At 40.1% G+C, this 25829-nt stretch overlaps 2 protein-coding genes across 8 annotated transcripts; both read left to right on the forward strand.

Moving 5' to 3' along the window:
• The first annotated feature begins 1678 nt into the window (after positions 1-1678).
• LOC149108376 (uncharacterized) lies at positions 1679-7261 on the forward strand. The gene is made up of 3 exons (XM_089295272.1): positions 1679-1768; positions 6133-6195; positions 7034-7261. Exons 1-3 carry the CDS (start codon positions 1694-1696, stop codon positions 7259-7261), a joined length of 366 nt encoding a protein of 121 aa, XP_089151398.1. The 5' UTR covers positions 1679-1693.
• Positions 7223-25695, forward strand: LOC110049260 (uncharacterized). 7 transcript variants are annotated; one of them, XM_089296148.1, is made up of 12 exons: positions 7226-7352; positions 8649-13468; positions 16608-16765; positions 18646-18688; positions 19680-19739; positions 20380-20639; positions 20928-21042; positions 21434-21556; positions 22435-22557; positions 23209-23254; positions 23505-23789; positions 24903-25695. In XM_089296148.1, exons 4-12 carry the CDS (start codon positions 18661-18663, stop codon positions 25207-25209), a joined length of 1347 nt encoding a protein of 448 aa, XP_089152274.1. In that variant the 5' UTR covers positions 7226-7352; positions 8649-13468; positions 16608-16765; positions 18646-18660; the 3' UTR covers positions 25210-25695. The 7 variants fall into 7 exon arrangements, with proteins under 7 accessions (XP_089152276.1, XP_020610703.2, XP_089152274.1 ...); XM_089296147.1 differs by lacking the exon at positions 7226-7352 and having other exon boundaries at positions 8126-13468; positions 19603-19739; XM_089296146.1 differs by lacking the exon at positions 7226-7352 and having other exon boundaries at positions 8126-13468.
• Positions 25696-25829: the final 134 nt, after the last annotated feature.

Genomic DNA, 25829 nt, shown 5'->3' on the forward strand with positions numbered 1-25829 from the left:
ATATTTTTTGAGCTCTTTTGCGTGCGGAACTATTTTGCCTACCATTCTGCTTTTTGAGGCGTATACATCTTCGATTTGTTGTGATTGAATCGTACAATTGTTAAAGCTCAACAAGACCCGAGTTGTTTTCTGGAATGAATTCAAGTGTTGTTTATTTGATTCAGAGTAACGCTCTGGATTTGTTCGCCATCCGTTCGACGAATTATTTTGCTAAGTAGTTTGTCTGACATTCTGCTTTTCGCTGTGGCTACATGTCCGGCAGCCCGACAGGTTTTTTAAAATACTCTGTGTCCGGTAGTGAGACTTAATGTTTTTTTTTTTTAAAAAAAAAAGTAGAAAAACTTATCAAGAACTTTATGACAGGCGACCCCAAGAGAAATCGAACCCTGGTCACCCGCATGGCAAGCGAAACCTAGTACCGCTGCGCCACCGCAACCGGCCGGAAGCCTCCCGAATTCGGACACGGATTAGATTGAAAAACCTGTCCGGCTACCGGACATAGAGACACAGCGTCTGCTTTTTGAAGGTGAATGTAAAAAAAGTTAGTTAAGGATCAATGAGGTACATGTAACATCGATTTAGCGCGTTTTCACGGAGACAAAAGTGTTGAGCAGAGTACAGTGTAAAACAAGCTTGCATGTAATATGACGAAGATTATCAATGTTAGGGGTGGCGAATGGTCCTTCAAAAGCTCTGGGTCTCGTAAAATTTTAGTCCAATTTCACGGGTCTCGTTTTTTAGCGGTTATGTGCGTCTCGCAATCTCGATTTTTCTACGAAGCTGTCTCGGAGTCTCGATTTTTCGCAAGGCTACGGGTTTCGAAGTCTCAATTCGTTCCTTTATCTGTTTTTATAAATGACGTCTTCCGGCTTCGCTTGATGTTGAATTTCAATGAAGCAACTTACAAATTTTCTGAGAGAAATTTAATCCTAACTTCTCCTAAATTGTCTTAATTCCACAAAAAGGTACAAAACCTACCGCAACGTCCGTTTTAGCGCCAGAAAAACAGTTATTTTTCTCTAGGATATCATGACGTAGCGTATTATAATCGAATTTCCAGTTCCAGTCAGTTCCAAGAAGCTGGCTTAGGGCTGTACAAGCTCATTCTAGCTCTCAACTAAATCTGGGGCTCGAATTTTAAGAGTCCGAATGTCTCGCGATCGCACTCAAAGCGCTTTGAAGTCTCGGTCTCGCAATCTAAAAAGTCAAAATGTCTCGGGCTCGCAAAGAAAAACGCTTCCCTCGCCGTCTCGAAAAGTCTCGCATTTACCATTCGCCACCCCTTCATTTAGCTGAATGCGTCCCGTCGATAATTTGACGGTTACTTAATTCTTTTGCTGTGAAAAACTGATTAAACTAATCCGAAGCAGGTTGTTGACGGTTTTTAAAAAAGCAGTGAAAAATAAGCAAAGTTCACTCTCAATTAGCATCTCATACTCATAGAAGTTCAGATCATAGCGACGAAGCATTGGTCAGGCAGGATCTCTGACAAACGACTTGCTTCACTTTCAAAATAAATAACATCTGTATAGCAGCGCAACATTCACCTCCCTAGACAGTGTTGGCTAAATTTAAGTTGAGGACCCACCCTCTGTGCGGCTTTGGTTGGCATACGTAGACACGTGACCAGCCGCAACCAGGGGTACTTTCTCGAGGCAGAAAGAGAGGACATTGGGAACGAGGTTGCCCTATTATGGGAATGCGGGGAAGTCCCGGATTTTGTGAACTTTCGATTCGCTTTGCAGAAGAAGGTATTGAAAACGTCGTGGTGAGTATTCTTTTCTAACGCGCATATATCGTTTAATTATGATGTATTTGGAATGTAAAAGCCTTTCTTTCATCACTACATAACCTTAGTAAACAATTGTGTCTCAACTGCCCACCTTGAATCGTGCCTGTCTTCGACTCAGTTTGGGTGTATTCGACATGGATGAGTTAATTAAGGGAGACCCTGTGTTATGAGACAGCAAATGAAGATTTGTAGCTGTAGTTCGGATGAAGTACAAAAAGTCATAAGCGAGATGAAGTACTTTGTATTTAGCTGCATGATCTTGACAGTAGAAGATGAAATTGTAGATTAGGCTGCTTTGTGCATCAAGGAGGCATTCAACACAGAATGACGCTAGCCATGACCTATCTGTATATTAACGTCACATGATATTGATATATAAACAAACAAAACTATTAATCTTCCTGAGATTTTACTTTAATGATGTATAAGAGCAGCTGAAAACTAATATTCAGACAAATTTTCGCACCGAATGGGTTCTTGATTTTGTGATACACTACGCTTGAATTTCTAAGCTATTGCGTGACGCGGCATTTACATGACGGCCTAGAGAGCTGTCATGATGGTTAAAAAAGTGACTTATTTCGGGGAATTTGGCTATCTGAACAGCTCATGTCTTAGAAAAAGTATTATTCTAATGTTTTGGAGTTCCTCGAGGGATAAATTCACGCTTTCGTAGCAAACCTTTGTGACAGATGTTTCTGTTGGTTTCCGGCCGCCATGTTGGTGCCCATACGGATGGGCACCAGCATGGCGTCTCTATACAAATCTCTATAAATTGGTCGTCGATGAAACCAGGAACATGGAACCTCCCGGAACAAAAATAAACTGGTATCAGCTCGAAATATGGAAAGATATTTTGGGGGGTAGGGAGCGTTGAGTATTCCTTCAACTGACCACAATGAGTGCAGGCTCCTCTTCTTTTCGGCCAATTGCGTCACGGGGCTTTACAGCACAAACCTGGACGATTCGGTCGATCAATGCCAGGTAATTCATTGCGTTTCCCTTGTTAACCCCGATTTCTTCAACATCTGAGGTGCTCGTATGAGCATCATACAGTTGCTTGTTAAGTCAGTAGCCACAGTTTTGTCACTACGTATACTGTTCCGTCTTCGTGTTGCAATTATCATCCCCAGTTTCGCGCTCTCCGCTAGGAACGTCTGGCACTATGACCCAGCAAGTGCAGACTCAGTTGGTCAAAGATTAGAGCAGCGCGTTCACGCGCGTACTTCGCATGTTTGGTCAACTTTAGTGGCGTTCGAATGGCGCGATAGAAAACTAAGTTTGATCGAATGTCAGATAACGATTTGCTCGTGAACTTGAACTAACGATGAATAGATTGTAGCCTACGGTAAAAGTGTTTTTAATTAGTTAAGAATCAACTTGTACTGGAGAAAATATTTTCCAGGAAAGGCACTTGAACTGTTGGCGACACTTTGAATTCAATTTCACATCGCCAACACTTGTAACAAATATTTCTTAAGGCAATAAAGTTTTGACCAGCGACCCTGTAAGACAGCGCGTCGCCAAATGTTTTTAAATTTCGTGTTTGTATTTGTTTACACTGTCATCAAAGCTTGAGTAGTCCGAACTAGTTTGCACAAGAAACTCAATGCCGAAGAGTTTGTATTTCTATCTCATGGAGAAACTATTTCTTCATGAGAAATCGTGTATACGCATATCTTTGAATTGACGTAATGAATTGAATAAAGAAATCACACTCGTGTACCCATATTTTTGGGTCTGATTAAAGAGTTCGAACGCCACCACCTTGGTTTTCTATGAACAACGAAATCTGGGAATAAGAGACAGCCATGTGATTAAACTGATGGCGAACGACTGGAAGGAATGGATTAGTCTTCCAAGTTGCGAGCCGTCACTCATTGCAGTCATTTTCATTTTTCTTTCTTTTTTTCTTTCTTTGTTTGACGTTTTTGCTTTGCTTTTTATTTTCCGAGCTGATACCAGTTTATTTTTGTTTAATTTAATTTTTGAAAAATTAATTTTGCGTAGTTTTCTCATAATTATTATAATTATTAAATGTTCCGGGATGTTCCGGAATGTTCCATGTTCCTGGATTTATCGATGGCCCTATAAATTTGGGTAAAACATTTCTCCACATATCTTCAATAAGAAAAATTGCGGTGGCGAGAATCTTCGCGAGAGTCTTTGTATATTTACCTTCTTTCATTTCCCAGATTCTGGACCTTATCTATTGAACAGTTTTGATTTTTATTTGGATTTATTTTGAATGGCGTGACACTGAAAACCAGAGATTCGGAGGGACTTACTCCTGGGAATTTTACGGGATTGCTTAATTTGGGCTCGCAGACAAAAATATGACACCATCCATGAGGATGGGGATCAGAAGGAGGAAGAGAAGGAATAGGAAGAAGAAGAGGAAGTGGTGGGACAGTAACAGTAGGACGGTTATTATAATGGAATGTCGGTCGTTTGGCCTACATCGAAGTTGTTTCGCCTACACGATCGAAGTCGATTCGCCCATGCGATCTGAGTCGTTTCGCCTACACTTAAGGGGGTCTTATACTCTCAGATATAAATTTTTCTCCAGAAAACCATTTTTTTGGAACATGAAGATTCAACATCCCTGTCAATTTGTAAATCGTATTTTGAAACGATTTTCCTCTAATTACTCCTGAATTTACGTTTAAATTAAGAAATCTGAACACTTCTAGCTATATTTCAACATAGCAACACCCATAGCAACCATTGTTTACAGTCTAAAAGTACTCACAAAATGGATTCAATTCAGTACATTTTAATGATACTTTACACAAACGCTTTAAAGATGTGTAGTTATGAGAATTTTGCATCATGTTCCTGAACATTATTTCTTCTACCATCTTATACGCTCCTTATACTTGGTTAAAATTTCTATGACTGGTGTGTATTCGAGTGTTCAATGAAACATTTATGTAAAACCTTTAAATATACCCCTCCCCCTGCCCCTAACCTCCCGCCCCCCCTAGTTCACACGGCTAATCTGGGCTCTCGGAGACCGAAGTAAAACTTTAAAGCCTTATTTCTCAAAATGACCAAATAGACGGATCATCAATATCTCGCACACGATATCTCCACTGGGTTTTAACCGAATGTTGTCAAATTTTCAACATTGATTAAGGACACAATTATCTAGGTCTTAAACCTCCAAGATTTGCAATTTATGAAATTTTTTCCTGTTATTTAGTTAATATAGTTAATATTAGTCAATATTAATATACTTTTTCAACATTTCACGAGAAAAACCCCCTCAAAACACTGTTTTCTGAGGTTTGTCTCCTGGACAACTTCCTTATGGACAGGATGAACTTAATTCCATACTTCCCGAACCATTCATTATTATGTTATCGTGTTTATAATGAACACCACTTTTTAACACTAAGGAGCTAGTTATTCATTAACTATCGTGGCACGTGAGCTGCAAAAGCTCATTTTTGAAGTCAGAGTGCAAAGTCCTTTAACGTGATACCAAAACTGTTCCACAGAGTTGTTTTGCAAAAAAAAAAAAAATTTAGGTATAAGACCACCTTAAGTCGAAGTTATTTTGGGAAGATAGATGAACAATGACTGTCAGACTTCTTTTGGTGAAAGTGACGTCGAAAGGAAAAATCACGCAACAACAGTTTATTTTTGCGAATGGGCGATATTTTGTAATCAGTGTAACTCTATCACAGCGTGCAAGAGTTTGTTGAGACAGAGCGTTCAGCATAGCCGCGCTGTCGCAGTGGAATACTCTTCCGAAAAACATTACTATAATGTCTATAATTATTGTAAAGCTATTTGTCAATTTTTAGATGTGAAAGCTTTTTAGCTTTTTAGTATTGTAAAGTAGTATTGTAACGTAGGCGAATAGACTCAGATCGTGCAGGCGAATCGACTTCGATGTAGGCGAAACGACCGGTTACCTTATAAAGAGAAAAAAGAGGACTGAGGAGAAGGAGGAAGAAGAAGAGGGAGGTGAAGGAGTAGGAGGATCGTGAGTGGAATAAGAAGGAGGGGGAGCAACAGAGAGGAGGAATGAGAAGAGGACAAGAGGTAGGAAGAGGGACTGAAGGATAAGGAGGAATAACAAGAACAGACGACGTAGGAGACGGACGACGAGGGAGAATGCATGGGGATGAGGATAAAGTGCAAGATGAAGCTTTGGGAATGGAGAATTCCTGTCCATAAAGGAAAACGATATTAACCTTACTGATTAAATTAATATCCTCCTCCCGAGCATCCATTGTGTCAATTGCTTGTCCGCTAAAAAATTTCAATTGTTTTGTCAGGACTGTGGGCGTGGTAACAGATCTGTAAATTATTTTATTATTGCTTTACAGATAAAATCCCTATTTTTGACCAGGATTGACTCTTGTTTTACTCTGATCGTCCGACAACAGGAGGTGAGTGCAAACCTCTTTTGACCTTTTCAGAGTAACTGCACAATAAACCAAATCTAAACATATGGGACATATTATAGGATAAAAAAAACTGGATTACTTTCATTTTGGAGTTTCTGGAACGTTTTCGAAAGGAACATAGAAAGTGTAACCACTTTTCAGTTCTAATCATCTTAATTCCCCCAAAATACGGGGGACATCCAAAGATATTTAACTCCGCCATATTTAACTCCGCCATATCTAATTTCCATAATTGTACTATACTCTTGACTTTAATGATCATATTTCGTGTTTATTAGCAAATCCTGAAAGTAACGCTAGCGATACCCTAAATGAAGGTTTTGCACTTACTACGTTACGCGATTGGCTTAAAAAATTCGTGCAATTTTTTTTGTCCAATCAGAAGTAAAACCAAAACCAATCATGAGTCGTTCGCGCACGTTTTCTCGCGCTTCGTGTCAGCTACACGTAATTACTTCGAGTTTTGATTGGTTTATTGTATTGATTGCCTTCTTTGTGATTGGCCAGAGTGATTACTTTGGTTGTGGTTTTACGACACTCAATTGAAGACTGGTCTAACAAGTACAACAAGATGAGACCTAAAAGATTTGATTTTTGTTTTTCATGATCCTCGTGATACTCTGTTTGGTGTAACGTTATTTCTTTTCCACAACATTCATCCCGTTGCTGTCTTTATTTTTATCGGTATACGTTTCAACTCACCTAGCTTTACGTTAGCGAAAATTCCAAAGATACTTGCTTTGGAAACGTCAAGTCATGCGAGGAAACATTTGACACGCTGAAATGCCCCTGATAAAGTTTCTTGACCATTTTTTCTCAGGGCTTGTATTTTATAAGCTACGAAATATTGAATCCTGCTGGGGAGCCACTAATTGAGGAAAGTTTTTATCAACTCCCAGGGGGTTGCTTTACTGTCTGCGAACTGGTACAGAACACTCATCTACCCAACCACCCAACTAGATATCATGCCTCCGCCCGACGAGTCGACTTCGCTGTTGCCAGAAGCCGGGCCGTTAAACTGGCGACAGAAGTGCGGCAAGTTTTTTGATTGGTTTCGCTGGTGTGGTTATATCCTGCTGCTGTTGGCACAAGTAGTTTGGTTGATATTTACCGTCGGTACATTACTTGGCAACGTCAAGGTAATTGCTAATGTCCCGGCAACTTCGTTTCCGCCTACTACTCCTCCCAAAGAGGAAATCCTTGATTCTCAGAAGGAGTTTAAGGTTTATCTCGTACATGATATCGTCCTTAATGTTTTAGATATATTGATCTGTTGGATTTTTCTGGGAATCGTCGCCAGATCACCACGTTTCGTCTGCTGCTCCACAATAATTAAAAATCTGATCCGTTTGCCGAGGTTTTGGACTCTGGTTTTTCTTCTTGTGCTTTACATACTAGGCGCCGCAATAGCACTTTGGTTCTTTATTTCCAGTGCTTTACAAAAGGGAGACGCTACGATGAAAGTGATTTCAGATAAAACAATTGCATTGTATGTAATGGGGGTTGTAATGACGTTACTGAATGCTTTTACAAAGGTGGCACTGGTCGGAGTTCTAAATCATGTTCAAGTTCGAAATGTGGCGCGCTCGCGTTTTAAGTGCAAGGTATTAAAGGGAGCCCTAGTAGTCACTTGGATTTTTGAATTTTGCATTGTCATAGGTACAATTGTGACTGTTTATTTTGGTTTTCTTCTGCCCATTGCGACTGACAATAGCTATGTGCAGCAACTACGCTCATTTACACCGCAACCTGTATCGAAATTGTTGTTACTGCCGTTTGTTGCAAAAACAACTGAACTAATGTGGACGAAAATATTGCAAGATAACGAATGTATTATTGGTAACAACGAAAGTAACGAAAGCAACAGTTTCACTAGGCAGAACCCTCGTATCTCAAGCGCAGTCGAAATCATTTGAAAACAATTACTGAATTCTGGCAGGCTAACAGACAGGAGAGCAAAGTTGTTTGAGTGCAAAGTTATAATACAAGCGCAAATTAAAACGAAGATTTCCGAATTAAGTGCAAAGAAGAAGACTGCCGATGGTCATCCGATGTATTTCGAAGGCATTGTAAGCTCACCCCAAGTCTTCCAAAGATAGCCCAAGATAATAAGATTCCCGAATACTTTCGAAGACTACCCGAGGATTTCCTAAGATTTTTCATCACAATCGGAAGGCGGGTGTGCGAATACTTTCTGAAATGTTCGAAGGTATTTGGAAGACCAAGGGCGCTACCCACTGCCTAATTTAATGTACATCTAAAGCCTGTAAATAGTCCGTAAGTGTATTAATAGCAGGTAATCGTTTTTTTTTTTTTTTTCTCATGCAATTTGGAATGAATAAGCACTGCACTCCCTCTACAGGCTCGTCTCTACAGGCTCGAGCAATTTTGTTAACATTTGAAAAATTTACCTGTGTTTTCGTTTTCCACGGAAGGGCGTGGTGACCTAGTGGTTGGCGCGCTGGACTCCGTATAGAGCGGTCTGGTTTCGAGTCATGGCCGGGGACATTGTGTTGTGTTCTTGGGCAAGACACTTTACTCTCACAGTGCCTCTCTCCACCCAGGTGTAGAAATGGATTCTGGGGAATTGTTGGGGCAACGTGACATAATGCTGGCGAGTAACACGTGATGGACTAACATAGCATCTAGAGCGCCAAGAGCTATGAGCCAGTCATGGGCTTAAAGAGGCTTTACTCTTTTTAGTGTTATTTCTTCCAAACTGCACTAGGAATCATGATCATGTGATTACCTGTACTAATTACTTTCCGCCCTTTTAAAAAGTACGCGCAGTACGGTAAACTGAGTAATATTAATAATAATAATAACGGCTTTATTGATGTGGCTTAATATTGCTATGACGTCGTTATATTAAAGGACATTTTTGTATTTGACACTAATTCCGGGTTGTTTTAGTTCACTGAGGATTCGAAGTAAAAACGTTCAGGACTGATCGCTTCTAAGGAGATTTTAGAAATCTGAAATCTAATGTAAATAGTTGGTATCAGAATACGGTTAAATCCGCAATGTATTGTAGTGTAAATATTTCTCCAAATGAGTTGTGTAGAGAGTAAAAACGTAATTACCGTAATCATCTCTTTACAGTTCATGATGATGTTAATGATAGATGCAGTGTACGGTACAGAGTACAAGCGAATCTTTGTTTGCAACATTGCCACATTAGCGTAAGCGCCTTATTCTGTAATCGAAATACATATATCAACCTGAACATGGCACTGTCAACTGTCTCAGAAAATTTGAGTATGATGCTTTTTTTGTGTGTGTGACGAAGGCTTGAAGAAGATTTTACAAAGAATGCTTTGGTTTATTAGCGCTTTTGCCACCGAGAAATGTTACAACTTTACGACTTAGGTATGGGTCGCACTTGGGAAAAGTTTTCATCTTTGCCGGCTAAAAAAAACACAAAAATTTGAAACCGCAACCGGAAAGGAAAACTTTTAGACAGAAACGGAGGGTCGCACTAGTGGGAGATAATTGTCAGCACCAAATTTCAAATTTATTTGCTTGGCGATGTCATCCCAAACTTTTCGAAAATCTGCCTGCCCCACCCAAGCACTACGACGCCTTTGATGTTGTGCCGATTCGCAAAGTTTTTCCTAAAGCGAAAAACCTGCGATCGCACTAGGCAAAGGCTCGCGATGACAGGTTTCCACCGCAAAGTAAACAAATTCTGGCAAAGATTTCCCAAGTGCGACCCATACCTTATAGAGTGAACTCGTATTTATAACATGATGCCTTTTCTGTGTCAGGCGGTAAAGAGGTACATGTGTGCTAATGAGGCAGATTTTGAGCATCGACATCAACAAAGATTCGCCTATCAAGCTTAACAGACCGTCTTCTGTTTGCCTGGTTTGTTGTTATATAAATCTAATTGCTCCAATCAGGGAAAGAAAAATGTAAATGTTCATTACTCGATAAAACTTTAACGAAATGTCAAATTTTTGCGAGATTAGCATACAACACTTTTTGGGCAAGACACTTTACTCTCACAGTGCCTCTCTCCACCCAGGTGTAGAAATGAGTTCTGGGGAATTGTCGGGACAACGTGACATAATGCTGGCGAGTAACACGTGATGGACTAACATATCATCTGGAGAGAATAGCAATACTCTTAGCCGCTTCATGCTACAGATACCAGAGTTAAGCGCCAAGAGCTATGAACCAGTCATGGGCTTAAAGAGTCTTTACTCTTTTTAGTGTTATTTCTTCCAAACTGCATTAGGAATCATGATCATGTGATTACCTGTACTAATTACTTTCCGCCCTTTTAAAAAGTACGCGCAGTACGGTAAACTGAGTAATATTAGTAATAATAATAACGGCTTTATTGATGTGGCTTAATATTGCTTTGACGTCGTTATATTAAAGGACATTTTTGTATTTGACACGAATTCCGGGTTGTTTTAGCTCACTGAGGATTCGAAGTAAAAACGTTCAGGACTGATCGCTTCTTAGGAAATTTTAGAAATCTGAAATCTAATGTAAATAGTTTGTATCAGAATACGGTTAAGTCCGCAATGTATTGTAGTGTAAATATTTCTCCAAATGAGTTGTATAGAGAGTAAAAACGTAATTACCGTAATCATCTCTTTACAGTTCATGATGATGTTAATGATAGATGCAGTGTACGGTACAGAGTACAAGCGAATCTTTGTTTGCAACATTGCCACATTAGCATAAGCGCCTTATTCTGTTATCGAAATACAAAAATATCAACCTGAACATGACACTGTCAACTGTCTCAGAAAATTTGAGTATGATGCATTTTTTTTGTGTGTGACGAAGGTTTGAAGAAGATTTTACAAATAATGCTTTGGTTTATTAGTGCTTTTGCCACCCAGAAATGTTACAACTTTACGACTTAGGTATGGGTCGCACTTGGGAAAAGTTTTCATCTTCGCCGGCTAAAAAAACACAAAAATTTGAAACCGCAACCGGAAAGTGGAAAACTTTTAGACAGAAACGGAGGGTCGCACTAGTGGGAGATAATTGTCAGCACCAAATTTCAAATTTATTTGCTTGGCGATGTCATCCCAAACTTTACGAAAATCTGCCTGCCCCACCTAAGCACTACGGCGTCTTTGATGTTTTGCCGATTCGCAAAGTTTTTCCTAAAGCGAAAAACCTGCGATCGCACTAGGCAAAGGCTCGCGATGACAGATTTCCACCGCAAAGTAAACAAATTCTGGCAAAGATTTCCCAAGTGCGACCCATACCTTACAGAGTGAACTCGTATTTATAACATGATGCCTTTTCTGTGTCAGGCGGTAAAGAGGTACATGTGTGCTAATGAGGCATATTTTGAGCATCGACATCAACAAAGATTCGCCTATCAAGCTTAACAGACCGTCTTCTGTTTACCTGGCTTGTTGTTATATAAATCTAATTGCTCCAATCAGGGAAAGAAAAATGTAAATGTTCATTACTCGATAAAACTTTACCGAAATGTCAAATTTTTGCGAGATTAACATACAACACTTTTTTGATTTACCCTTTTGGTGCATACAGTTACAAGAACTAACAACTTTTCTCTACGATTTTTAATGGTTGTTGTAACTTCGCCAGATTTTCCTTAGACCTTTTTACATACCCTTCGCCAATATGTATTTGTAAACAGGCTGGATTAAACACGCACAGTCCGACTGTGCGTGTTTAATCCAATTCATAAATACCCATAACAACGGGCTTTTGCTTGGGTCGGTACTTATAACTGAGGCGACGATCGTAAGCGTCATCAAATAGTGATGCGTAAAAGCCGAGCTGCTGTCTCGTACGCTTTGACATGTTACTCCAAAGAAGATTCTAATAACTGAATACTCGAACCTGGGCCTTTTAAATGTTTTGATCAATTAAAACGGTTCCAATTTTGAATAATTATCTCACACATGCAGTGGACAACAATGCTCACTCAGGCGTAAGACGCGCTGCGTGCCTTTGCTTTTTTGTTCGGCTCTGGATTTCAAACAGAAATGTCATTTATTTTCCCCTTCATCTTTCGAATAGATAAAGACCTGTGTTGTCTTTTAAGTCCTCGATCAACGACAGACTACGTAAACCGATCGAGTAAAAGACTACGTCTGATGAACTGCTTTGACCGGTCGAGTAAAAGAGGACAACGATAAAGTAGAAGGAAGTTTTATGCGCACCGTTCTTTCCATTTGGCAACGCTTTGGAAGAAGAATTTTTTGTGGGAGAACTTTTGGCTCCCGCGCTCAAACCATTTCGAGTGTGACATGTCAACAAAAACAGTGAGAATGTCGCTGCACACGACTTTGTTGACAAAAGTCTTTGTGAAGAGCGCAGGCCGCCTTTAAATTAGAGCGCTTTTGTTAGCTTATTACACCTTGGGATTTACTTCACACATCAGACCGTTTGATTGACAGCCGCCGATTCATTGACGAGAGCAGTCGGAATTCCGACAGCTAATATTTGTAATTATTATTCCGCGCATTGAAAAACTGAGCACTGCAAGTATATGTCGCGAAAGACAATAGAATTCTGCGCGATGCATTGGGTAAAAATAAATTCGTTCTGAACGATCTTTTACAGACCTGTATAGGCTGTTATTGTAAAAATCGTAACAGTAGCAGTCCAGTTTTGTATGTAATCATGGGAGAGACGAACAAAATCGGACGGCCGTGTAGGCGGGAGTCCAGTTTCTTAAATCACGAGTTTGATTAAACTGGACATGAAGTTCGATGAGGTCCAGTTAACGAAGAGAAACCTTTTATCGACTCATCATTTCCATGACAAAATTTACTGGAGAAACGAGCTTTCGTGCTTCGCGCTCGTGTTTCGCGCTTCGCGTTCAGCAGGCTCATTGTCCGGTTATTTAAGAACACTTACGCAGATGCAGAACAACACTCGGTCAGTTTTCTCACAAATTCCTGTCGTGTTTAAGTGTTATATGACTGATATACGAGTATAACTCATGGATATGCCTTCTTTGTTTCTTCAATAAAACTGGAAACCTTGTTTTATTGGCTCTCTTGCGTTACAACATATGCATACAATGTAACAAGAGAGTCAAATGTTTTTATTATATTGTTAGGCCTTCCGATATTTTGAAAATACTTTTTAAAAAAAACTATAAACACCGGCTCCTGGGTCGGCTCCTGCCTGGCGATGCCTGGGGAGGCCTGGGCTGCTATGTTCTAAAATTATCTTGGTGCTGATCAAGAGTATAGCGGGCTCAGGGGACCGTTCCAAAATGAAGGACAAGGTGAGCGGGAATGTGGTAAGTATACTTTTCTAATGCTCGTATATACAAAGGAGAAGTTAATCTTGACTTATTAAGGATATTAAGTGCTTTCTTTAACCACTACACAAAGTGGCGTGGTATTTGTTTCCATTTATACTCGACTCGAATTGGACTAAGTGGTGCTGTGTACTTTTAATAATGAAGACATCGGGTGTCTGGAAAACCCGAATAGCGAATAGCGAATAGTCGCGAATAGCGAACAGCGAATAGTCCCGAATAGCGAATACCGAATAATACGAATAGTGCGAATAGTGGCGAACAGTCTCGAATAGTGGCGAATAGTGGCAAATACTGGCAAATAGTAACAAATAGGGTACTCAGTATCTCATAGTTAACCTCGTAGCAACTTAGGATGGGATTTTTCCGCTAAAAAGCACAGACGCTTATCAGGACAAAAGGTGTTTCTAAGCGTAATTTCTTCTGTTTTAACCGCTGCAAAAGCGTAAATACGTCTTTATTAGGTTATCCTTGTGTTTTCTGTTTTCTTAATGTCGGCGATGGACAGCCTATTAGCCTGAGTCTGGAGAAGAAAAGGTAATAAACTCACTGAAATTCTGTTGCTTATTTGGATAATTAATTAACGCTGGATATTAGATCTAAAGCGGTGCATATTGACGACTATTCGTCGCTATTCGCCACTTTTCGCGACTGTTCGCCACTATTCGCACTATTCGCACTACTCGGGACTATTCGCTATTCGCTATTCGCTATTGGGGTTTTCCAGACACCCTGAAGACATCATGGTCCACCGTACCTTATGGCAGGACAGAAGTAATGAAGAGAGAGTTCATCAAATATAATTCGTTAGTTAACACTGAATACTTTGTTAGTCTAACTCGATCTAATCAGTCGAATTGAAATTTCACCATCGCCCTCCCTGCCCTCCCCTAATCCATCGGGTTTTAGAAATTTGGAGTATTCCCACACCCTGGATCAAAAACTTTGTCCTAATGCCCCACCATAGAGCCATACTAGGTGATCAAATGCTTCTACCCATGGGACACAAATGAGTTAAGGAGAAGAAACAAAATCCCCCTCTTCTATTATGCCCCAAGTATTGTTTGTATGTCAGTAAGATGTAAAAGTGATTAAAACTGCAAAACTAACAAATGAAGATGCAAAGAAGCCAGCAATTCTTTAGGTTTTTCTTTGTTACCAAGAGAACCCAGTTACATGTAGTGCATTCCTAATTAGTCAAAAAATTGAGACTGAATGCTATGATGGCTTTCTCAGAATTATGCCTATTTCTCGAGAACCACTTGTTGGAGAATTTCATGAAATTGACAAGGAAATACCTAAGCTTTAAAGACAATAAGTAACTGGATAAAATTGAAAACATTGAAAAACTCTGAAATTCTACATAATCTAGTATCGTTCAACAAAGGATAATTAAAAATCTATCTTTTAATGTATTAAAATAGTGATAACATGCAAGTATTGTTTCAAGGTTGTTGCATGCAAATGAAGAAGGTAGCAGTGATTGTCTTTGAGAAGACCCTTTGGGTAAAGTCAATAAAGGACGTATGTTCGTGAGAAAATCTAGCTTCTAGATATTCTAGAAGTGAACCAAGCCCAATTTTAAAGACCTAGGGCCCGTTTCTCGAAAGCCCCGAAATCTTTTTGGGCGTGGAAAGCCATTTCTAGTTAATCGGTATTTAAAGACAGAGAAGTGTATACATACGCCTGAAAATTCTTGTATGAAGAGAACCTCTGTTCGTATTAAGAATATATGATTGAAACAGCTCGGTAGTCAACAGGTTTGCGATTTTGATACAGCTTTTCAGGTACGAAAACTTTTCGGGACCTTCGAGAAATGGACCCCTGGTTAAAAGGATTTAGCTTGACTGACTGCTTGACTAGGCTGCCCAGTATCAGAAGAAGCTTTTGCTGTTAATCTAAGGAAAATTATTAGGAACATTAATTTATTTTGGGGGGTTGTGGGGAGAGAGTGGGTGGTGTACTTTGATAAATAATAGCTGACCGTGCTAACACGACAATTTTTTTTATCAACACCCCTCCCCATAGCTGTTGCTAGTATGGTCCAGCTAGCTTCCTTGCTTAGGTCTTTTTAAGCCGTATTCTCTTGAGGTTTCTGCAATTGTTTGGGTTTTTAAGGGGTCATGTAATTGGGTCCACACTCACCACCTAACATGAAGGGCTAGTAGCAACATGTCCTTGTTAGATCCCCCCCTGTAAATCATTCTGCCCAAATTGAACCTAAAGGGGGCCATGCTCCAACTAGCATAGCTCTTGACATTATTAACAGATCTAAGATTCACCACTACAACAAGGTCACTTGCCCAACATGGACTTGGAAAACATTACTTTGCATTTTTAAATCTAATGTCAAGTGATTTATTTAGAAATAGAGTTCTAAAAGTCATGAAAGTACCATTAATCCTTAGTTGAAATTCCCACACTCTAAAATAGGTCCAATCCTGTAATAACTTACCTTCCTCAGGGGGTGAGGTAAAAGAGGATTTAAGCTATGCAGACTTAAGTTTTTCTGGCAAATAAGGAGGCTTATCTGGAGACTGAGTTAACGTTCAAACTGTATATTTCCCAACAGTATTCAACTCTTGACTCTGAAATGTTCACGAGATACCTAGAGGCCATTTTTGGTCAATCAGTGTCACAAAGGTGCAAGAACGACGTTTACCGTAAATCTGTGAATTAGCAACCCCCCCCCCCCTGGAATAAGCCTCTCCTTTAACAACAACCCCTAGTATTAGCAAAATTCGAAATAAGCCCCAATAAGTGGGCGCCTCCCTCTCCTGCCCCTCTTTTTTGAGGGAAAAATAACAAAGGTTTAGTACAGTGTAACCATGTTTAATCACCTATGCGGAAGTTTTTTAGAATCATTGGTATTTTTTCTCCATTACATCATTACAACACAAGAAAGCATGTTCCTTTCAGTTGTAAATTGCATTTTACAATTTGGTGAACTACTATATAGACAACTTTGTATTTAATACTCAAGTTAGTTGAGCGCCCTCCCCCAGCGTTGTTCTATATTTGAAATAAGCATCCCGGTTGCTAATTCGAGGATTTACGGTGTCCGTCAAAACGAAACTACTTGATTCACATTTATTTGTTTTCTTTCTTTCTTCTGCAGTGAACTGCGGAGACCTAGGAACTCAGTTTTTCCATCTTGCTGGGTATGGCAGGGCTGAAAAGTATCTAAGAAAGCACTTACAATCAAGGAGCACATTAGTGTTAGAGAAAGAGAAACAATATTTACAGAAACTTAGGAGTTTTGGGGAGCAATGTAAGGTAATTCCCCTGAAATAAAATTGCACATAGATTTTTGTTCAAACTTTGTCCAATGAATATTTATCATATGAGAACTTAAATTATAAAATAAAAAAGGGGGGTGCCCATGCTCGTTAAGGAGCAGTGAGGCATTGAAAATGTCCCATTTTAGCGTTATTTAATGCTTATTACAAGAATGTATCCCAAGTTATTGTAAACTCTTTGTGAGCCCAGACTCATGAGAACACGCCTCAAACTACAGCCAATACTTGTGTCGGACACAAATAAACGTTTTAAGTTTGATTTTGACAGACAGCTGAATCCTTGTTAAAATATTGGAACCAAATTGCCTGCCACGGCTATCAAACTGCAAAATAGAAAAGACTACACTGCAGCTGCTATTTTTCTTATTTCTTCAATTTTCAAACATAGAAATCAGATCAGTCTTTTCTAACGCAAAGCTAATGATTAGTTGATTAAAATGACTGGAACAAAATTTGGGGTGCCCGAGCTCGTTAGTGAGCTATAGCCATTTTTCAACTGACGGAACTCAATATCACGGGAAATCCGCCATGTTTTCAATGTGCGCGTGCACGAACGCGCGCTAATGACGCCATAAATTATGCGCAGTAAGGATGCGCAATGCAATACTGGGGAATGACCTTAAGATAGCTCAAAACTGTTTCCAGCGTTTAGATTTTGATGGGTCGTTTCAACCACTCTTTATCACTTGATGCTACAATCATGGGGTCAAAAAACTGCCCAATCATTGGTAAACACGATATTATCATTTTTGTGACACAATAGGTTACCATAGCAGCAGTATGACCTGCTAACACGGTGAAATTTTTTTTATATTATAAAATTTTAATTAGTATAATAAGACGCCACTTTTGGCAAAGTTTGAAAAAATATCTGTTCGTAGGGCTCAGAGCCACTTCAAAGTTTCAAAACTTTATGGTGGCTCTGAACCCCATGATCAGAATATTTTCAAATTTCGCCAAAAGAAAGAGAAAGCAGTCGGCACAAAGTCACCTGACAAAATGGAGAAGTCCCGTGCTCAGAAAGCCTTGAAACTGTTTCGCAATCTGTAAGTGATTATGCCAAGGCTAACGAATACTTTGAGAAAGTACCTTTAATAATGAAAGAAACTGACAACAGAGGCCGGATATTATAAAAGGCCGGAGTAGCGCTAGGGCACCAGCACAGATACCCTCCCGCTGGCAACAGCATGAAGAAAACTTAGAAAACCGCCCAAAAATCAATGCAAAAAGCAGAGCCGAACAAAAAAGTTCATGAGCGGCAATTTATTTGTAGCTTTTGAAAAAAGCTAGAAACTGTTTACAATTACTGGTAAACAATATAAAAAATGCCCGAAAGGACCTGGATCGAGTAATGACGCACTTTATTTTGGTATCTTTTTCATTGTAATGATCGCTGCTATCTCTGGAGACTGGTTCCCATAATCGCAACAATCGCTAGCTCGCTGCAGTTTTGTTCGTTCCCAGGTGATCGCGACCATCGCTGACCTATTTTCCCAGCCATCATATGGAAATTAGCCTTCTTAAGCCATTAATAATTCATCTAGTTTAAACAAAGGAAATCATGACCGTGGCGGTGTTTGGATATCTGAGCTTAATTAGCATAGATTTTACGATTTTATTTTTTCATTTTCTCCTTAGTTTTATGTTAATTTCGATTGAGAAGATGTATTTAACACTCAAGAGAGTGTTTAACCACATTTCCAAACACCTCGAAGTTCGTCAAAAATACTCCTCTACGCGTCATATTTTCAAGCTCTTTTTGGTGTTTGGAAATGTGGTCAAACACGGTCTTTCGTATTTGATATATCACTTAAAGAATCCGGAAAAATTATGATTTGTCTATTATTTCACCTACAGGCGTTTTAGAAAGAGATGCTTGTTCAGTGCACAGATCAATCAAGTGAGTGAAAACACATAGTGAGTCATAGTGTGAAAAAAGATATCACAAAGGAATCAAAACAGTGCCGAGTGGCAGCGCTGACATCAGGTCATATTCATATTCCCGGTATTGGACTGGAACTAGCTTGCAAGTGAGGCTAATGCGGGGAGTCTTTTCAGATGCAAATGACATTTATTTCTTTTTAATGATATTCCCCCGCATGAGCCTTTATTGTAAGCTAGTTCCAGTCCCATACCGAGAATACGAACATGGTCTCTTCTTTGCATTATAGCACTGTCAGTAACAATGTTTATCGTTTATTTAATATGTGCAAAAGTTGTAAATTTATAATACGAAACCTCACCTGTTCGATCACTAACGTTCTCATTATTTTACCTGCAAACTGCAGAACATGTTGCTGTTGTGTTTTGTTAAAAAATATATATTGTATTAGATCATTCTTAAAAGAAGATTATCTTTTAAGCAAGGAAGTTTCACAGCGTGACCGAATTCAGAAAATGAAGCTTTTGTATTGAAACTGAATATAAGCGTTCCTATTTATAGTAGTTTTATTGTTATGAAGATATTACTACTAAACTTTGTTCACATCATACCCTCTACAACTCATACTCTAGCATTGCGGACCTCAATTTCTAAAGTGAGATTATCCGAACAAAAATAGTCTTTACATTTCCAGGCTTGTAAATCTGAAAAAGAAAAAAAATGTTGATTTGCTTTCACTTCTTATCGTCTTAAATATGTTTTTCATGCTGCCTTTTTTAAAATTTAAACTGGATTCTATTTATAAAAAATTAATTACCAACAGTCCAAAATAACAATTGTTTTTCCAAAGTTGGTGGCGTGCTAAGCGCACGCAAGGAAGTTATTCTCTACGACTTGGGAGGAAAAACGCGAAACGTAGCCTTTTTTGTCAGTTCTCCCACAGAAGGTTGTGATTTCACAGGCCAGAACACTCTACAAAACATGAGATGCCGTTATCCTTCGGTTCTAGAAACTTCAATGTTGCTTGTTTGGGTAATTTGGCTTCACTGTATCACAGCTGCAACCCAAGGTTAGCGATTTTACGTAATAGGTGTCGACTTGAAATTGAAATTGTCTTTACTCTTGGCTAATGTTTCTATAAATTTACACATAAATGTAACCACTATAGTAAGGCACCGTCCACACTAAGCCCGAGAAATTTGACAACGTCGCTTTATTTCTACGGTTAGGCCTACCGTCCACACTAATCCGTCACGAAAGCGCGGAGCTTGGAGGAATTTGAAAAGCCAGCTTTCCGTTTTAGTGTGGACGGAAAACGTTTTGAAAACGGAGCATTTCGAAAACGAAGACATTACGATAATCCTGTGATTTCTCTGCCCGAGTTTTTCTCAAACACGAATCCAAAATGAGCGGTGATTGTTACATTTTCAATGTCTCCGGCGTAGTGTGGACAGAAAACATTTGATGCGTTTTCAGATTGATAACACCGTTTGCAAATTTCTCCGGCGTGGTGTGGCATGGACAGGGCTAAGAGAGCTGTTACAGAAATTCAAACTGTTGGGACGACTGTGTGAGTTTTTGTTTTACAAACATATCGAGCTTTTACTGAGTCGATCGTCCGATTTGTCTGTTAGCGCGTAATTTTAAAGAAATATTTACAGAAAACCAAGAATGAATTTACTGTCACTGTTTTTTTTTTTTCGACCCAGAGCTTTGTCGCGAACTGGCTTTCGTGGGCGTTTTTAAAGACAAAGCTCTCAACAAAAGCATCGTCAGAAACGTAACCGTACAAGACGAAGAACTGTGTCAATGGAAGTGTTTTCTGGATGATTCCTGTAAATCCTACAACCTTGGACCACCTCAGGTGGGAGAAGAAGGGAGAAGAGTTTGTGAATTGAGCAGCTCTCACCATGTATTATACCCGGAGCATCTAGTGTCTAGACCTGGTTTCATTTACCGTTCCTCAGTGGTAAGTTTATAACACAGAGGCAGTTTCTCGTGTAAGTTTATTCTTCTTGACAGAGCAGTCCGGGAAAGTTCTCAACAAAGTTTGTCATATTAGGAAAGTATTTAGTGAAATTAAAACCACTGGAATGACATTGACGATGCTCTATAGGTCAGCGATAATCTTGGGAAATCGGGAAAAATATTCATGAAATCATTCGTCGGAAAATTTGTGTGAACCACAATTTCATATTGCGTTGGTAGTTAGGAACTGAGACATTGCCTTACGTTGGATTATTTCATCTTTTGACAGAATCCCTGTGGTGCTCCTTGTCCAGAGAAGCAATCATGTTTGTCTGTTGGCAACGCGGGGAAATATTCCTGCCGTTGTCCAGATTCTGGTTTTACCGGAAGTACCTGCACCGAAGGTAGAGTTGATAGTTTAAATATGCAAAAATTGGCCGTTACAACCTCGGGATCTGATGTGTACCTGATCGTTTCTGATTGATGTGGTTGCAATAGCTTTTCTTTTATTTGGGCAGCGGTGCATCAGTTATTGAAAGAAAAGAGTGCATGAATGTCTTGCCACCAACAGAAAACTGAAGTACAGCAATGAAGTATAGCAATTTTGCCCCCTCTAAGTCAAATGGCTTCTGCCAACTTGGACACAACATAGAATGGTTTCACCCTCTGTTGGGCCAGGGTCAGTCAAACCCCTTAGTTTTCAAGGGAGAATAGTTATGAAGTTGTCTGAAGCCCTTACTTTCCACGGCAAACACATCCCATTCTTTTTGCTAAGCGTATCCGTTGTGTTTCTAGATATAGATGAATGTGTGGCTAATACGCATGACTGTGCTGCTGAAGCAGACTGCAAGAACACCGAAGGCTCGTTTATTTGTACTTGCCATGACGGATATCAGGGCGACGGCAAAACTTGTCAAGGTGCGGAAATTACCAAATGGCAAACATTAACACTGATTATTACGTATGATTAAATGCCTGATTAGTTCCTCATTGGTTTTTCTCTCAGACGTTATGACTGAAAATACTTGTTCTGAAATTTCAACATAACGTTCAGTTTCTTTACAAGCTGAGCTACGAATCCCTTGATACGTTGGGAACAGGATAATGCTAGGTTCTAATTTCCTGTCTGTGGAGTACCTGCACTCGAGTATCAAGGCTTCGTGGCTCAGTTGGTAGAGCACCACACAGGTATCGCCGGCAAAGAACATGAGTTCGGATCAGGTTGTGTCCTCAATTTTCAATTTTCGTTAACCGGTACTTGGTCACGCAATTTTCGTTAACCGGTACACGAGGACACAACCTCGGATCACGTTGACGCTTTCATTTTAAAACCCAGTTGGTATATGGGTAGTCAAATGGAGACGAGTGAAATTAGAAAATAATTTCACGCGTGTTTTTTCAAACTGCAAGTGAAATTATTTCTTAATTTTACTAGTTTACCATTTGATTACCTTTTAGTATCATGGGTGACAAATTACGCTAAAAAAATAATCGTGGGTTTTTGACTTGTATATTACATCGAAAAATTTTGCGCCAAACGTTGCCATGGCAATTTTATAAATTCGCACGTGAAATCATAAATTAAATCTATAATTCCGCGCCAAAATTAAGGAGTAATTTGTCACCCGTGATATTACTTCTGTAAAGATCATTTCAATCATTTTCACCTGTGTATATGCAGACAAGCAGGCATTGACTTACTAACATTGATCACTTGGTGAAGCTATCGCTGATTCATTAAACGTGTGGTATCGTCATAGAAACTAAAAGGCATTGTTTGCAAATATTCCGAACAGATAAAGATGAATGCTCAAGGGACGAACACAACTGTAACTCCGCTGAGGCTTGTGTGAACACGATTAGTAGTTTCACGTGCTCTTGTTCTGAGGAGGAGATCCGGGATGGAGGCACATGCGTTGGTATGAACCGGCTTCTCTTTTGTGGCTATTAAACTAAGTGATAGAAGTTATGGCTAAGCAAGAAAAGTAGGGAGAGGACTAAAAAAATTGCGGTTTGTTATGGTGACGTTAAATTGTTACGAAATACAATGAAATCTGGATTCTCGAACCTCCAAGGGAAATGAAAACTGGTTAGAAAGATCGGGTAGTTCGAGAGATCGAGGGTAAAACTTAGTGTTGGACTGAGGGAAACGACTTTTGGACCGAGTTATCGGGAGTTTCTAAAAGTCCATGGTTCGAGAAAACGGTATTTCACTTTATTTCATTGAACTTTCCGTAAAGATATTTCAAGCCTATATTTTGTACGTACTTATGGACAAAGAAGTTAAAGTCAGAGGCGCCACAACCTGATGGTAAGCGTCGCGGTGGACTCTGAGGCGAGCTGCGCAGGTTCAAGGGTTTACTGCACCATATCACTGTGTTGTGTTCTTTGGCTTAACTCAGGGTGCCTTTCTCCACGCACGAGTAGAAATAAGAATACCGTAGATGTGATCGCTAGTATTCCTTTCAATGGGTAATGCTACAGAATCCAGGATGAGATTCGAAGGTATCCATTTTGCACCTAGCCGGTACAGACTCAAAGGTATTAATCGATCGTTTGCCAATTTGTAGGCTTTCCTTTCCACTGGACGCTCAATGGTACGGACAGACTTCTCAGGTAAGAAACTCATTTTTTAAAGGGTAAAATCGGAAAAACATTTGCGGATTGTATGATCCCTGACCCCTCTGATCTAGACGCTCGCGCCAGCGGCGCTCGCCACCCACGCTGATGGCGTCGAAAGTCATTGAAGTGTACAACCTAACTCCCCTTTCAGGAATTCCTGGATCCGCCCCTGTGTTACCGTGCTTACATCATGAAACATGTACAAATAGGAAAAAAAAAACGTTAAGCTCAACTTTTCTCGCAGGTTAAGTGCGACTGCAAAGTTCGACGGTCAGGACGGGATTACAGTTCTGAAACTCGATGGCAAGCCATTGTCGTACGCTGAAACACCAGCTCTTCCAGTCCACAGCACAGACCTGACTATTGCCGTGTGGATCAAGCTGTTGGGAATACAAGGGAACCGTCAGCTGATTTACGGTGATTGGCCGGCTAGTCAGTCATTCGGCTTGGGCATTGATCCTAATGGTAGACTCTGTTCCGGTGCATGGAGTGCTACCGGTAATGTACCTGTTTTCGCATTTTGCCGGAGGTAAGCCAGCTGACTCGTATACATGTACAGTATGTCATAAATAAAATAAATAAATAAATAAATAAATTACAATATTTAGAGAGAAAGCCACATCAGCCTTAGCTAGTTTTCATGCAAGTCCTCTATCCTGGTGGAATTGGAATTTGAATATATTGTCTTTGTGGAGGGAGAAAAAACGGAAAACCCTATGAAAAACCCTCGGAGCAACGCAGGAACGAACAAAAAACTCAACCCACATATGGCACCGGGACGGAATCGAACCCGGGCCACATTGGTGAGAGGCAAGCACTCTCACCACTGCGCCACAAACTCTCACCACTCGATCACAAAAGTCTATTTTCAACTCAGTAGTCAAGCAGTTACTGAAATTGAGGAAAGTGGGTAGATTGTAGATTCTACGGGCAGGACGATGCGAGGGAGGACTTCGTCACAGGCGTTACGCAGACAAAACTGGAGAATGCATAAAGAGACAACAACGTAACGTCCCTTTGAGGCAATCATATATGCAGGTATTTGGCCCGGGATCTGTTCGTCGAAGATTGAAGTTCCTCAGAAAACAGCTCGCGTCTCGGAATGGATGGTGCCCGCGGACAAATGTCCGTGTATGTTTTCGCCTCAAATGGTTCTTGTACTCAAGGCTGCATTATTTTGGGAAACCGCGGATCAGGATTTATGGTTCAAACCAAGAGATTACCAAGGTAAGTACCTTGATAATCTCTTGTTCAAACTCATCTCCTGTTACCTGCCTCAAAGGAAACATTACTGGACGAGCTATATACCGTTAAATTTTAATAATCTGGCTTAAATATTCTTAAATTTACTAATGACGGAATTCGCCCCCCCCCCCCCCGTCCCCTTCTCCCCTCTGCCCTCCGCCTTCAACCCTCCTCCTTCCCTATCAAACTCACCCTCTCCCCCTCTCCCCTCCCCCTTTCTCCCTTTCCCCCTGCCCCTTAAGCGCGGTCGCGGAAGATGAAAAATGCCTGATCTAAATACGATTAACGTGGCCGATCATTTTCTTACTTTGTGGTCGCCTTATGGTAGTTTTGTTCTTAAAGAATTCGTATTGTCATCACTTAAGTTAACGTGATTTCGACTCGTTCTCTTGCGCAGTGAAATCATCGTTCCAAGAAATGAATGGATTCACGTAGCAATGAGTTGGAAACGCGGGTCCAGTGGAAAACTTAAACTGTATGCAAACGGAGAGAAGAAATTTGAAACTGCTGTTGATGGAAATGTAAATCTCGATTTTAGGAATTCAGGGCGTTCAGTTTACAACATTGGCTTAAGAATAGACACTGGAGATACAATCCAGGCCTACCTAAGTGATCTGGTGATCTTTAATCGCGAGCTTCCAGAACACGAACTTATGGAGGCGTGGGTTCAGAGTCACGCACTTTACAATACTCTCTTTTCTTGATTAAACGTGAGAAGCACCAGAAAAATGGGAATACTCAGCATACTTTCCAGGTGTTCTGTTTGCCCATTCGATCTGCAACAGCATTTTATCGCCCAAATGGCCCACACACATCCTGCACTCCACGCTGACCCACAAAATAAGGAGCCCGCATAGGACCTAGGATGAGGGCTCCTGAACAAGACAGCCCCTAGAGGAGGGGTTCTCTCTATAGTGGACTAAGCAGGGAGGCTTCACCTGAAAGGCTTCCTTTTTCAGACTGGCGGTGAATGAAGAGTCTCATAGAGATAATTGGCCATTTAATTGTGGCTAAAATTAAATTTGCAGCACACGTACCAACTACAAATTTCACGACCTCTATTTTATGTAAAAATGCTTTGGGTCAGACAATCTTTACCGAGCACTCTAATTCCATATCTGGGCAAATAAGTAAACTTCGCACTATGTAATTACAGTATCAATAAAAATTTAGAAAAATTGGCAAAAAAATTTTCTTCTAATCATTGTTGTTGTAACGGGTAGCAGAAGTACATTACATCATGGCGAAAGACGAAAAATCTTATGGTCTCATGCCCTTAAACACGGTCGCCTAAGATAGAAAGAAGTATTTGTTAACCGAAGTT

The sequence above is a fragment of the Orbicella faveolata genome, unplaced genomic scaffold (assembly GCF_042242905.1).
Source record: "Orbicella faveolata isolate gen_17 unplaced genomic scaffold, um_ofav_v1 contig_26, whole genome shotgun sequence".
NCBI classification, from domain to species: Eukaryota; Metazoa; Cnidaria; class Anthozoa; order Scleractinia; family Merulinidae; genus Orbicella; species Orbicella faveolata.

Coding starts and splice junctions, on each gene's coding strand:
- LOC110049260 (XM_089296150.1), top strand. CDS start 18,661: ATGCTTGTTCAGTGCACAGATCAATCAA. Junction 21,557..22,434: donor CGACGGCAAAACTTGTCAAG/GTGCGGAAATTA, acceptor TATTCCGAACAG/ATAAAGATGAATGCTCAAGG. Junction 23,255..23,504: donor GGTACGGACAGACTTCTCAG/GTAAGAAACTCA, acceptor CTTTTCTCGCAG/GTTAAGTGCGACTGCAAAGT.
- LOC149108376 (XM_089295272.1), top strand. CDS start 1,694: ATGGGAATGCGGGGAAGTCCCGGATTTTGTGAACTTTCGATTCGCTTT. Junction 1,769..6,132: donor AAGGTATTGAAAACGTCGTG/GTGAGTATTCTT, acceptor ATTGCTTTACAG/ATAAAATCCCTATTTTTGAC. Junction 6,196..7,033: donor TGATCGTCCGACAACAGGAG/GTGAGTGCAAAC, acceptor ATTTTTTCTCAG/GGCTTGTATTTTATAAGCTA.